This window comes from Taudactylus pleione, unplaced genomic scaffold (assembly GCF_031769625.1).
Source record: "Taudactylus pleione unplaced genomic scaffold, aTauple2 ptg001003l, whole genome shotgun sequence".
NCBI classification, from domain to species: domain Eukaryota; kingdom Metazoa; phylum Chordata; class Amphibia; order Anura; family Myobatrachidae; genus Taudactylus; species Taudactylus pleione.
The window spans coordinates 49,307-63,932 of record NW_028285404.1 but is presented as its reverse complement, the minus strand read 5'-3'; the positions used below and the strand labels follow the sequence as shown (position 1 = coordinate 63,932).

The 14,626-nt window shown below is 50.7% G+C and overlaps 1 protein-coding gene across 1 annotated transcript in view; it reads left to right on the top strand.

Moving 5' to 3' along the window:
- The window catches only part of LOC148454336 (uncharacterized), an 80,549-nt gene that overhangs the window by 38,904 nt on the left and 27,019 nt on the right, over positions 1 to 14,626 (top strand). The window contains exons 17-18 of the mRNA XM_088461031.1: positions 1,360 to 1,454; positions 11,629 to 11,820. Coding sequence (XP_088317157.1) covers positions 1,360 to 1,454; positions 11,629 to 11,820 — 287 coding nt within the window. The remainder of the gene's footprint in view (positions 1 to 1,359; positions 1,455 to 11,628; positions 11,821 to 14,626) is intronic.

The window sequence follows — 14,626 nt, the reverse complement described above, 5'->3', positions numbered from 1 at the left end:
TGTATAGTGATGATCAGTGTGTATCAGGTGTGTGATATCAGTGTGACCTGTGTATAGTGATCAGTGTGTATCAGGTGCGTGATATCAGTGTGTGGCCTCATATAATAACCACATATATATTTATCTGCTTGTCTCTGTTTTGTATACTGACCAATGCTTTGCATATTCTGTTCTGTATACTACAGAGGTCCTGTCTCATACAAAGTGGTATGTATTATATACTGTGACCAGGCATAGCTCCACATTGTGTGTCTGTCGAGCTGATTGCAGGAGCTGGTTGCAGAATTGCATGCTTGCCATTTGGAAGCTATTTGAAGTGCCTAAACCTAGCCCTCCACTGCTGATCCATGCAGTATGTCGGCATTCTGACAATGTCACGGTCATAGCTGTTGACTTTGTTGTGCCCACATGATTGTCAACCTTATAATGAAATCCCCTGGCAGCGTTTAGCAGAACAGAGGCTGCAGAGAGCCGCTCACCTTCCTGACCCAGCCCTGTGGGTATATGGGGGTATATGATCCTAACCTTGTGGAACGATCTGCCAGCTCAGGTTCTATCTCCTCCTCAGGACAGGACATTGGACCTCATTCAGAGGCGGTCGTTACATGGAAGCGGTCGCTCTGAATGAGGGCGGCCGCTTGCATCTTGTAGTGCCGCCTCTTGGTCGATCGCTAAGCTGTGGATTACCACCCACAGCTCTAGCGACCAACCAGGGTGATGGTCGCAATGGTCAAGACCATAGCGACCATCGGGGCTTGCGAGGAGACCCTAAGGTTGGGTCTGGGCACTCGCAAGCCCCAGGGAGCTTCCTGCTCTGATCGAGCAGGAAGCTCCCCACTGACATCACTGATGATGTCAGTGCGGCCGCCCACAAAACGGTAGGCATTCCTTAAGGAACGCCTCCGTTTTGGAAACCACCCCCCCCGGCCCGCCTGCAAAACGGGGCGAGCTGTCGATCAACATCGACAGCCGCCCCTTTTGTAGCGAGCTCTGGAGCGAGAGAGTTTCTCTCTCGCTCCGGGGCTTGTACACGCGCAGTGCGGCTGCTGCGCGTGCGCAGGGCTACCCATCGACCTGGTTGCGAGCACATCGGTGCTTGCGACCTGGTCTGAATGACCCCCATTGTGTGAAAGCCACTGGCCAATCGTATGAGGCAGAAGCTGGATCAGAGGAACCTATGAGAAGCACTGATCAGGCTCTGGGAGACGAGGAGACTTAACAGTCTCATAAGATTTTCTTATTTGGATATATTATTTGTGTACTTTATTATATTCATATGTTTTCCTAGAAAATTGAGCTGCGAAGAAACGGAGAGTCTTTACTAAAAGCCACATTACAGTAACACCTGCCTTGTATAAGTCACTGATTCACAGAGGATGGACAAAGACAGGAGTCACATGACAGAGAGGATATTACATATCACCCTGGAGATCATCTACCTGCTGACTGGGGAGGTGAGGGAGTCTGGGAGTGTCACAGTGACATCACTATTATCTCTATTACTAACACAGGGACCTGACTGGGGAGGTGAGGGAGTCTGGGAGTGTCACAGTGACATCGCTCTTATCTCTATTACTAACACAGGGACCTGACTGGGGAGGTGAGGGAGTCTGGGAGTGTCACAGTGACATCACTATTATCTCTATTACTAACACAGATGCCTGACTGGGGAGGTGAGGGAGTCTGGGAGTGTCACAGTGACATCACTATTATCTCTATTACTAACACAGATGCCTGACTGGGGAGGTGAGGGAGTCTGGGAGTGTCACAGTGACATCACTATTATCTCAATTACTAACACAGGGACCTGACTGGGGAGGTGAGGGAGTCTGGGAGTGTCACAGTGACATCACTCTTATCTCTATTACTAACACAGGGACCTGACTGGGGAGGTGAGGGAGTCTGGGAGTGTCACAGTGACATCACTCTTATCTCTATTACTAACACAGGGACCTGACTGGGGAGGTGAGGGAGTCTGGGAGTGTCACAGTGACATCACTATTATCTCTATTACTAACACAGATGCCTGACTGGGGAGGTGAGGGAGTCTGGGAGTGTCACAGTGACATCACTATTATCTCTATTACTAACACAGGGACCTGACTGGGGAGGTGAGGGAGTCTGGGAGTGTCACAGTGACATCGCTATTATCTCTATTACTAACACAGGGACCTGACTGGGGAGGTGAGGGAGTCTGGGAGTGTCACAGTGACATCGCTCTTATCTCTATTACTAACACAGGGACCTGACTGGGGAGGTGAGGGAGTCTGGGAGTGTCACAGTGACATCACTATTATCTCTATTACTAACACAGATGCCTGACTGGGGAGGTGAGGGAGTCTGGGAGTGTCACAGTGACATCACTATTATCTCTATTACTAACACAGATGCCTGACTGGGGAGGTGAGGGAGTCTGGGAGTGTCACAGTGACATCACTATTATCTCAATTACTAACACAGGGACCTGACTGGGGAGGTGAGGGAGTCTGGGAGTGTCACAGTGACATCACTCTTATCTCTATTACTAACACAGGGACCTGACTGGGGAGGTGAGGGAGTCTGGGAGTGTCACAGTGACATCACTCTTATCTCTATTACTAACACAGGGACCTGACTGGGGAGGTGAGGGAGTCTGGGAGTGTCACAGTGACATCACTATTATCTCTATTACTAACACAGATGCCTGACTGGGGAGGTGAGGGAGTCTGGGAGTGTCACAGTGACATCACTATTATCTCTATTACTAACACAGGGACCTGACTGGGGAGGTGAGGGAGTCTGGGAGTGTCACAGTGACATCGCTCTTATCTCTATTACTAACACAGGGACCTGACTGGGGAGGTGAGGGAGTCTGGGAGTGTCACAGTGACATCACTATTATCTCTATTACTAACACAGGGACCTGACTGGGGAGGTGAGGGAGTCTGGGAGTGTCACAGTGACATCACTATTATCTCTATTACTAACACAGATGCCTGACTGGGGAGGTGAGGGAGTCTGGGAGTGTCACAGTGACATCACTATTATCTCTATTACTAACACAGATGCCTGACTGGGGAGGTGAGGGAGTCTGGGAGTGTCACAGTGACATCACTATTATCTCAATTACTAACACAGATGCCTGACTGGGGAGGTGAGGGAGTCTGGGAGTGTCACAGTGACATCACTATTATCTCAATTACTAACACAGGGACCTGACTGGGGAGGTGAGGGAGTCTGGGAGTGTCACAGTGACATCACTCTTATCTCTATTACTAACACAGGGACCTGACTGGGGAGGTGAGGGAGTCTGGGAGTGTCACAGTGACATCACTCTTATCTCTATTACTAACACAGGGACCTGACTGGGGAGGTGAGGGAGTCTGGGAGTGTCACAGTGACATCGCTATTATCTCTATTACTAACACAGGGACCTGACTGGGGAGGTGAGGGAGTCTGGGAGTGTCACAGTGACATCGCTATTATCTCTATTACTAACACAGGAACCTGACTGGGGAGGTGAGGGAGTCTGGGAGTGTCACAGTGACATCGCTATTATCTCTATTACTAACACAGGGACCTGACTGGGGAGGTGAGGGAGTCTGGGAGTGTCACAGTGACATCGCTATTATCTCTATTACTAACACAGGGACCTGACTGGGGAGGTGAGGGAGTCTGGGAGTGTCACAGTGACATCGCTATTATCTCTATTACTAACACAGGGACCTGACTGGGGAGGTGAGGGAGTCTGGGAGTGTCACAGTGACATCACTCTTATCTCTATTACTAACACAGGGACCTGACTGGGGAGGTGAGGGAGTCTGGGAGTGTCACAGTGACATCGCTATTATCTCTATTACTAACACAGGGACCTGACTGGGGAGGTGAGGGAGTCTGGGAGTGTCACAGTGACATCACTCTTATCTCTATTACTAACACAGGGACCTGACTGGGGAGGTGAGGGAGTCTGGGAGTGTCACAGTGACATCGCTCTTATCTCTATTACTAACACAGGGACCTGACTGGGGAGGTGAGGGAGTCTGGGAGTGTCACAGTGACATCGCTCTTATCTCTATTACTAACACAGGGACCTGACTGGGGAGGTGAGGGAGTCTGGGAGTGTCACAGTGACATCGCTATTATCTCTATTACTAACACAGGGACCTGACTGGGGAGGTGAGGGAGTCTGGGAGTGTCACAGTGACAACGCTATTATCTCTATTACTAACACAGGGACCTGACTGGCTAACACAGGGACCTGACTGGGGAGGTGAGGGAGTCTGGGAGTGTCACAGTGACATCGCTATTATCTCTATTACTAACACAAGGACCTGACTGGGGAGGTGAGGGAGTCTGGGAGTGTCACAGTGACATCGCTCTTATCTCTATTACTAACACAGGGACCTGACTGGGGAGGTGAGGGAGTCTGGGAGTGTCACAGTGACATCACTCTTATCTCTATTACTAACACAGGGACCTGACTGGGGAGGTGAGGGAGTCTGGGAGTGTCACAGTGACATCGCTCTTATCTCTATTACTAACACAGGAACCTGACTGGGGAGGTGAGGGAGTCTGGGAGTGTCACAGTGACATCGCTATTATCTCTATTACTAACACAGGGACCTGACTGGGGAGGTGAGGGAGTCTGGGAGTGTCACAGTGACATCGCTATTATCTCTATTACTAACACAGGGACCTGACTGGGGAGGTGAGGGAGTCTGGGAGTGTCACAGTGACATCGCTATTATCTCTATTACTAACACAGGGACCTGACTGGGGAGGTGAGGGAGTCTGGGAGTGTCACAGTGACATCGCTCTTATCTCTATTACTAACACAGGGACCTGACTGGGGAGGTGAGGGAGTCTGGGAGTGTCACAGTGACATCGCTCTTATCTCTATTACTAACACAGGGACCTGACTGGGGAGGTGAGGGAGTCTGGGAGTGTCACAGTGACATCGCTCTTATCTCTATTACTAACACAGGGACCTGACTGGGGAGGTGAGGGAGTCTGGGAGTGTCACAGTGACATCGCTATTATCTCTATTACTAACACAGGGACCTGACTGGGGAGGTGAGGGAGTCTGGGAGTGTCACAGTGACAACGCTATTATCTCTATTACTAACACAGGGACCTGACTGGCTAACACAGGGACCTGACTGGGGAGGTGAGGGAGTCTGGGAGTGTCACAGTGACATCGCTATTATCTCTATTACTAACACAGGGACCTGACTGGGGAGGTGAGGGAGTCTGGGAGTGTCACAGTGACATCGCTCTTATCTCTATTACTAACACAGGGACCTGACTGGGGAGGTGAGGGAGTCTGGGAGTGTCACAGTGACATCGCTCTTATCTCTATTACTAACACAGGGACCTGACTGGGGAGGTGAGGGAGTCTGGGAGTGTCACAGTGACATCACTCTTATCTCTATTACTAACACAGGGACCTGACTGGGGAGGTGAGGGAGTCTGGGAGTGTCACAGTGACATCGCTATTATCTCTATTACTAACACAGGAACCTGACTGGGGAGGTGAGGGAGTCTGGGAGTGTCACAGTGACATCGCTATTATCTCTATTACTAACACAGGGACCTGACTGGGGAGGTGAGGGAGTCTGGGAGTGTCACAGTGACATCGCTATTATCTCTATTACTAACACAGGGACCTGACTGGGGAGGTGAGGGAGTCTGGGAGTGTCACAGTGACATCGCTATTATCTCTATTACTAACACAGGGACCTGACTGGGGAGGTGAGGGAGTCTGGGAGTGTCACAGTGACATCACTCTTATCTCTATTACTAACACAGGGACCTGACTGGGGAGGTGAGGGAGTCTGGGAGTGTCACAGTGACATCGTTATTATCTCTATTACTAACACAGGGACCTGACTGGGGAGGTGAGGGAGTCTGGGAGTGTCACAGTGACATCGCTCTTATCTCTATTACTAACACAGGGACCTGACTGGGGAGGTGAGGGAGTCTGGGAGTATCACAGTGACATCGCTCTTATCTCTATTACTAACACAGGGACCTGACTGGGGAGGTGAGGGAGTCTGGGAGTGTCACAGTGACATCGCTATTATCTCTATTACTAACACAGGGACCTGACTGGGGAGGTGAGGGAGTCTGGGAGTGTCACAGTGACAACGCTATTATCTCTATTACTAACACAGGGACCTGACTGGCTAACACAGGGACCTGACTGGGGAGGTGAGGGAGTCTGGGAGTGTCACAGTGACATCGCTATTATCTCTATTACTAACACAAGGACCTGACTGGGGAGGTGAGGGAGTCTGGGAGTGTCACAGTGACATCGCTCTTATCTCTATTACTAACACAGGGACCTGACTGGGGAGGTGAGGGAGTCTGGGAGTGTCACAGTGACATCACTCTTATCTCTATTACTAACACAGGGACCTGACTGGGGAGGTGAGGGAGTCTGGGAGTGTCACAGTGACATCGCTATTATCTCTATTACTAACACAGGAACCTGACTGGGGAGGTGAGGGAGTCTGGGAGTGTCACAGTGACATCGCTATTATCTCTATTACTAACACAGGGACCTGACTGGGGAGGTGAGGGAGTCTGGGAGTGTCACAGTGACATCGCTATTATCTCTATTACTAACACAGGGACCTGACTGGGGAGGTGAGGGAGTCTGGGAGTGTCACAGTGACATCGCTATTATCTCTATTACTAACACAGGGACCTGACTGGGGAGGTGAGGGAGTCTGGGAGTGTCACAGTGACATCGCTCTTATCTCTATTACTAACACAGGGACCTGACTGGGGAGGTGAGGGAGTCTGGGAGTGTCACAGTGACATCGCTCTTATCTCTATTACTAACACAGGGACCTGACTGGGGAGGTGAGGGAGTCTGGGAGTGTCACAGTGACATCGCTCTTATCTCTATTACTAACACAGGGACCTGACTGGGGAGGTGAGGGAGTCTGGGAGTGTCACAGTGACATCGCTATTATCTCTATTACTAACACAGGGACCTGACTGGGGAGGTGAGGGAGTCTGGGAGTGTCACAGTGACAACGCTATTATCTCTATTACTAACACAGGGATCTGACTGGCTAACACAGGGACCTGACTGGGGAGGTGAGGGAGTCTGGGAGTGTCACAGTGACATCGCTATTATCTCTATTACTAACACAGGGACCTGACTGGGGAGGTGAGGGAGTCTGGGAGTGTCACAGTGACATCGCTATTATCTCTTATTACTAACACAGGGACCTGACTGGGGAAGTGAGGGAGTCTGGGAGTGTCACAGTGACACCGCTATTATCTCTATTACTAACACAGGGACCTGACTGGGGAGGTGAGGGAATCTGGGAGTGTCACAGTGACACCACTATTATCTCTATTACTAACACAGGGACCTGACTGGGGAGGTGAGGGAATCTGGGGGTGTCACAGTGACACCGCTATTATCTCTATTACTAACACAGGGACCTGACTGGGGAGGTGAGGGAATCTGGGGGTGTCACAGTGACATCGCTCTTATCTCTATTACTAACACAGGGACCTGACTGGGGAGGTGAGGGAGTCTGGGGGTGTCACAGTGACATCGCTATTATCTCTATTACTAACACAGGGACCTGACTGGGGAGGTGAGGGTGTCTGGGGGTGTCACAGTGACATCGCTATTATCTCTATTACTAACACAGGGACCTGACTGGGGAGGTGAGGGTGTCTGGGGGTGTCACAGTGACATCGCTATTATCTCTATTACTAACACAGGGACCTGACTGGGGAGGTGAGGGAGTCTGGGAGTGTCACAGTGACATCACTATTATCTCTATTACTAATACAGGGACCTGACTGGGGAGGTGAGGGAGTCTGGGAGTGTCACAGTGACATCACTATTATCTCTGTGTCACAGTGATATCACTATCATCTCTATTGCTAACGCAGGGACCTGACTGGGGAGGTGAGGGAGTCTGGGAGTGTCACAGTGACATCACTATCATCTCTATTACTAACACAGGGACCTGACTGGGGAGGTGAGGGTGTCTGGGGGTGTCACAGTGACATCGCTATTATCTCTATTACTAACACAGGGACCTGACTGGGGAGGTGAGGGAGTCTGGGGGTGTCACAGTGACATCGCTATTATCTCTATTACTAACACAGGGACCTGACTGGGGAGGTGAGGGAGTCTGGGTGTGTCACAGTGACATCGCTATTATCTCTATTACTAACGCAGGGACCTGACTGGGGAGGTGAGGGGGTCTGGGAGTGTCACAGTGACATCGCTATTATCTCTATTACTAACGCAGGGACCTGACTGGGGAGGTGAGGGGGTCTGGGAGTGTCACAGTGACATCGCTATTATCTCTATTACTAACGCAGGGACCTGACTGGGGAGGTGAGGGGGTCTGGGAGTGTCACAGTGACATCGCTATTATCTCTATTACTAACGCAGGGACCTGACTGGGGAGGTGAGGGGGTCTGGGGGTGTCACAGTGACATCGCTATTATCTCTATTACTAACGCAGGGACCTGACTGGGGAGGTGAGGGAGTCTGGGGGTGTCACAGTGACATCGCTATCATCTCTATTACTAACGCAGGGACCTGACTGGGGAGGTGAGGGAGTCTGGGAGTGTCACAGTGACATCGCTATCATCTCTATTACTAACACAGGGACCTGACTGGGGAGGTGAGGGAGTCTGGGAGTGTCACAGTGACATCGCTATCATCTCTATTACTAACACAGGGACCTGACTGGGGAGGTGAGGGTGTCTGGGGGTGTCACAGTGACATCGCTATTATCTCTATTACTAACACAGGGACCTGACTGGGGAGGTGAGGGTGTCTGGGGGTGTCACAGTGACATCGCTATTATCTCTATTACTAACACAGGGACCTGACTGGGGAGGTGAGGGAGTCTGGGAGTGTCACAGTGACATCACTATTATCTCTATTACTAACACAGGGACCTGACTGGGGAGGTGAGGGTGTCTGGGGGTGTCACAGTGACATCGCTATTATCTCTATTACTAACACAGGGACCTGACTGGGGAGGTGAGGGTGTCTGGGGGTGTCACAGTGACATCGCTATTATCTCTATTACTAACACAGGGACCTGACTGGGGAGGTGAGGGAGTCTGGGAGTGTCACAGTGACATCACTATTATCTCTATTACTAATACAGGGACCTGACTGGGGAGGTGAGGGAGTCTGGGAGTGTCACAGTGACATCACTATTATCTCTATTACTAATACAGGGACCTGACTGGGGAGGTGAGGGAGTCTGGGGGTGTCACAGTGATATCACTATCATCTCTATTGCTAACGCAGGGACCTGACTGGGGAGGTGAGGGAGTCTGGGAGTGTCACAGTGACATCACTATCATCTCTATTACTAACACAGGGACCTGACTGGGGAGGTGAGGGTGTCTGGGGGTGTCACAGTGACATCGCTATTATCTCTATTACTAACACAGGGACCTGACTGGGGAGGTGAGGGAGTCTGGGGGTGTCACAGTGACATCGCTATTATCTCTATTACTAACACAGGGACCTGACTGGGGAGGTGAGGGAGTCTGGGTGTGTCACAGTGACATCGCTATTATCTCTATTACTAACGCAGGGACCTGACTGGGGAGGTGAGGGGGTCTGGGAGTGTCACAGTGACATCGCTATTATCTCTATTACTAACGCAGGGACCTGACTGGGGAGGTGAGGGGGTCTGGGAGTGTCACAGTGACATCGCTATTATCTCTATTACTAACGCAGGGACCTGACTGGGGAGGTGAGGGGGTCTGGGAGTGTCACAGTGACATCGCTATTATCTCTATTACTAACGCAGGGACCTGACTGGGGAGGTGAGGGGGTCTGGGGGTGTCACAGTGACATCGCTATTATCTCTATTACTAACGCAGGGACCTGACTGGGGAGGTGAGGGAGTCTGGGGGTGTCACAGTGACATCGCTATCATCTCTATTACTAACGCAGGGACCTGACTGGGGAGGTGAGGGAGTCTGGGAGTGTCACAGTGACATCGCTATCATCTCTATTACTAACACAGGGACCTGACTGGGGAGGTGAGGGAGTCTGGGAGTGTCACAGTGACATCGCTATCATCTCTATTACTAACACAGGGACCTGACTGGGGAGGTGAGGGAGTCTGGGAGTGTCACAGTGACATCGCTATTATCTCTATTACTAACACAGGGACCTGACTGGGGAGGTGAGGGAGTCTGGGAGTGTCACAGTGACATCGCTCTTATCTCTATTACTAACACAGGGACCTGACTGGGGAGGTGAGGGAGTCTGGGAGTGTCACAGTGACATCGCTCTTATCTCTATTACTAACACAGGGACCTGACTGGGGAGGTGAGGGAGTCTGGGAGTGTCACAGTGACATCGCTCTTATCTCTATTACTAACACAGGGACCTGACTGGGGAGGTGAGGGTGTCTGGGAGTGTCACAGTGACATCGCTCTTACCTCTATTACTAACACAGGGACCTGACTGGGGAGGTGAGGGAGTCTGGGAGTGTCACAGTGACATCGCTCTTACCTCTATTACTAACACAGGGACCTGACTGGGGAGGTGAGGGAGTCTGGGAGTGTCACAGTGACATCGCTCTTACCTCTATTACTAACACAGGGACCTGACTGGGGAGGTGAGGGAGTCTGGGAGTGTCACAGTGACATCGCTCTTACCTCTATTACTAACACAGGGACCTGACTGGGGAGGTGAGGGAGTCTGGGAGTGTCACAGTGACATCGCTCTTATCTCTATTACTAACACAGGGACCTGACTGGGGAGGTGAGGGAGTCTGGGAGTGTCACTATGAGCTGTACATTATGTCCTTTTGCAGTTACTTATTTTAAATAAATACTAACAACTCATTTGTTTTCTCCCATAACCCTTAAGGCATGCCCTGCCACATTTTTGCTATTTGGCCATGCTAAAACTGTTGCAAGGCATGCTGGGATTTGTAGTTCAACAACAGCTGGAGGGTCGCTTATTGCCCATCCCTGCCTTAAGTATTTCCAGTGCTTATTTTCATTGGTGCAGTTTCCCTAGGGATTTGTGCCCATGCTGAGCATTTGGATCTTCTATCAAATTAGGACAGAGGGTCCCCATGCTGAAGGGTGTCCCTGATGTAGTGTCACCAGACCAGCCTGCCAATGCCTGGTGTTGGTTGCTGTATTTACATAGGACCCACACTAGTCATCCTGCTGTAACGCAGTGGTGTCAAACTCGGGCCATCCAGCTGCAGTGGAACTACACATCCCAGCATGCACTGCCACAGATTTGCTATTAGGGCATGCTAAAACTGTGGCAGGGCATGCTGGGATGTGTAGTTCCACTGCAGCTGGATGGCCCGAGTTTGACAGACGTGCTATAGCAGTAACCAGCTCAGGCTATAGTACTGGTGCTAGTTTATTTGTGTTCGGGCAGGAAGGGCGCACACTATTCAAATTGTTTTGTTTTATTTTAATGACCAATTAAGATATGTCTTATAATCAAAACGATGATACATGTAACTCCAAATTTAATGCCCGCGCAGTAAAACAATGATAATTATAGCGGTACTCTAAATCGAGTCCCTAACCTTAAAAAAAATGAATTAATCTGGTTGGAGTTTGCCTGTAACTTTTTATTCATGACATTTTAATATACAGGATTACACAGTAGTGAAGAAGACATCAGATGAGTATGAGACACCCAGCAGCCGTCCCCGTGTGTCAGGAGGACTGAGCAGGACCCAGAGCCCCATCACGGTGCCTCCACCTCACTCACTGATACATGAGAGACACAATGACCAGAAGATCCTGGAACTCACCAACAAGATCATTCAGCTGCTGACTGGAGAGGTGACTGCTGGGAATGGGACATTATACAGTAACACCAGGGGATGTGTCTGGGTGATGACTGGAGAGGTGACTGCTTGGAATGGGACATTATACAGTAACACCAGGGGATGTGTCTGGGTGATGACTGGAGAGGTGACTGCTGGGAATGGGACATTATACAGTAACACCAGGGGATGTGTCTGGGTGATGACTGGAGAGGTGACTGCTGGGAATGGGACATTATACAGTAACACCAGGGGATGTGTCTGGGTGATGACTGGAGAGGTGACTGCTTGGAATGGGACATTATACAGTAACACCAGGGGATGTGTCTGGGTGATGACTGGAGAGGTGACTGCTGGGAATGGGACATTATACAGTAACACCAGGGGATGTGTCTGGGTGATGACTGGAGAGGTGACTGCTGGAAATGGGACATTATACAGTAACACCAGGGGATGTGTCTGGGTGATGACTGGAGAGGTGACTGCTGGGAATATGGGACATTATACAGTAACACCAGGGGATGTGTCTGGGTGATGACTGGAGAGGTGACTGCTTGGAATGGGACATTATACAGTAATACCAGGGGATGTGTCTGGGTGATGACTGGAGAGGTGACTGCCGGGATTGGGACATTATACAGTAACACCAGGGTATGTGTATGGGTGATGACTGGAGAGGTGACTGCTTGGAATGGGACATTATACAGTAACACCAGGGGATGTGTCTGGGTGATGACTGGAGAGGTGACTGCTGGGAATGGGACATTATACAGTAACACCAGGGGATGTGTCTGGGTGATGACTGGAGAGGTGACTGCTTGGAATGGGACATTATACAGTAACACCAGGGGATGTGTCTGGGTGATGACTGGAGAGGTGACTGCTGGGAATGGGACATTATACAGTAACACCAGGGGATGTGTCTGGGTGATGACTGGAGAGGTGACTGCTGGGAATGGGACACTATACAGTAACACCGGGGGATGTGTCTGGGTGATGACTGTATCATTGTGTGTCAGGTTCCTATAAGGTGTGAGGACGTCACTGTCTATTTCTCCATGGAGGAGTGGGAGTATATAGAAGGACACATGGGTCTGTACAAGAACGTGATGATGGAGAATCACTGGCCCCTCACATTACTATGTGAGGGGGCACTTTCATTTACAATAAATCCCAGACCAGTTTGAGGGCCTCTTAGACACACAATCACACAATTTAGGTGCAAAACTTGTAATTAAACACAGAAACCAATCAGACACCTGCTTTAGTTGTTTAACTTAATACCCCAGAGAGATGTCCCGTCCTCTTTATTCCCAGGATGACACAGAGGACAATAACAGTGTCCCACAGGAGGGTCAGGTAGGAGCAAAGCAGGGTCTCTCCAAATACAATAGCTGTGTGGATCTTGACCTATATATTAAAACTAGCTGAAGTACCCGGCGTTGCCTGGGTTTAAATCTTCAAGTTAATAAGTTTTATTGTGTGATGTCGTCCTAATCCATCCAGTGTAAGGCCCAGAACAGGCTCCTTGTCTCTAAGTTCTTCCGGGCGCATTCCACCATAAGGTCCGACCAGGACCCCAACTACTCCATTAGGCATCCCAGAACAATCACCACCCCTCTATGAAGTTTTCATCCAAGTCCATAGGCCCAGAACAGGCTCCCCGGGATTTAGTTTTGCCCAGTGTCCCCGGTTCATAGTTCTGCCCAGCGTACACCAACGGGAAGTCCGACCAGGACTTCAACCTCCTAATAAGTCTTCTGGGATCTAATGTTTCTACTCTGAAGTTTTCATCCAAATCCATTCAGTGGAAGGCTTAGTACAGGATCCCCGAGCCAAAGTTCTGCCCAGCATACACCAACGGGAGGTCCAACCAGTACCTCAACCCTCTAAAACCTGGCCAGAATCCAAGTGGACCACTTCACGTTGGTTTCATCCCAATCGGTGCAGTGGTGTTCGAATGCATGACAAACAGACCGACTTATTAATTTTATATTTCTACTTCAGGGTCCATAGGGGGTCCACAGGGTTGACCTTGGGGTATAGCTGGATCTGGATCCACAGGCACCACACAGTTAAAGCTTTTGCTGCTCCCAGGATGCACTTGGGTCCATCCTCCTCTATACCCCGCCCCGAGCCACAGGCACCTCAGTTTTAGTTGGTGCCCGGCCGGAGTCGGGTCACCCTGACGCGGTGGGGCTGCATAAGAAGCCCCTAAGCTTATATTTATTTTTCAAAGAAGATTTTATTTATTTATTTTTACTCTTCTGAGCGGCAGCATCAGACTGTCCATCCGGACGTCCACCCTGCCGCTCCAACAGCCTCGCTGGCGCTGCGACGCCAGTACTGATCTGGGGATCGCAGCCGGACCCCGGAGTCAGTACTAGCGTTGCCCCGGGAGCTCCCACTGACTGCTGCCGGATTCTACGGGGCCAGGTAAGCCGCGTGCAGCGCATCGCGCTGCGCAAGGGGGATAAAAATGCAGTCTTTAGCCGCCGGTCTCTGGGGACAAACCGGCGGCGCTAGTAGCGGCGGCGGGCCCCCCCTTCACTGGAATACCCCGTCTGACCACTGGACCACCAGGGTATAATTGCTGGAGGGGAACCAGCGTCCCTGGGGTTAATTGCTAGCCAGGGGAGGCAGCCTTCCCTGGTTTAGCGGCTCCTCCCCTCAGCCCAGCGCGCCTTCTCTCATGCGTGCTGGCTTCGCTGGGCTGTTCCTCCTACGGCCACTCCTCCTCAGTGCTCTCCGGCGGCCATCTTCTTGTGGCTAACGCAGATCTCCCAGGCGGTGCATGGACCGGTCCCCCTGCGTACCTCTCC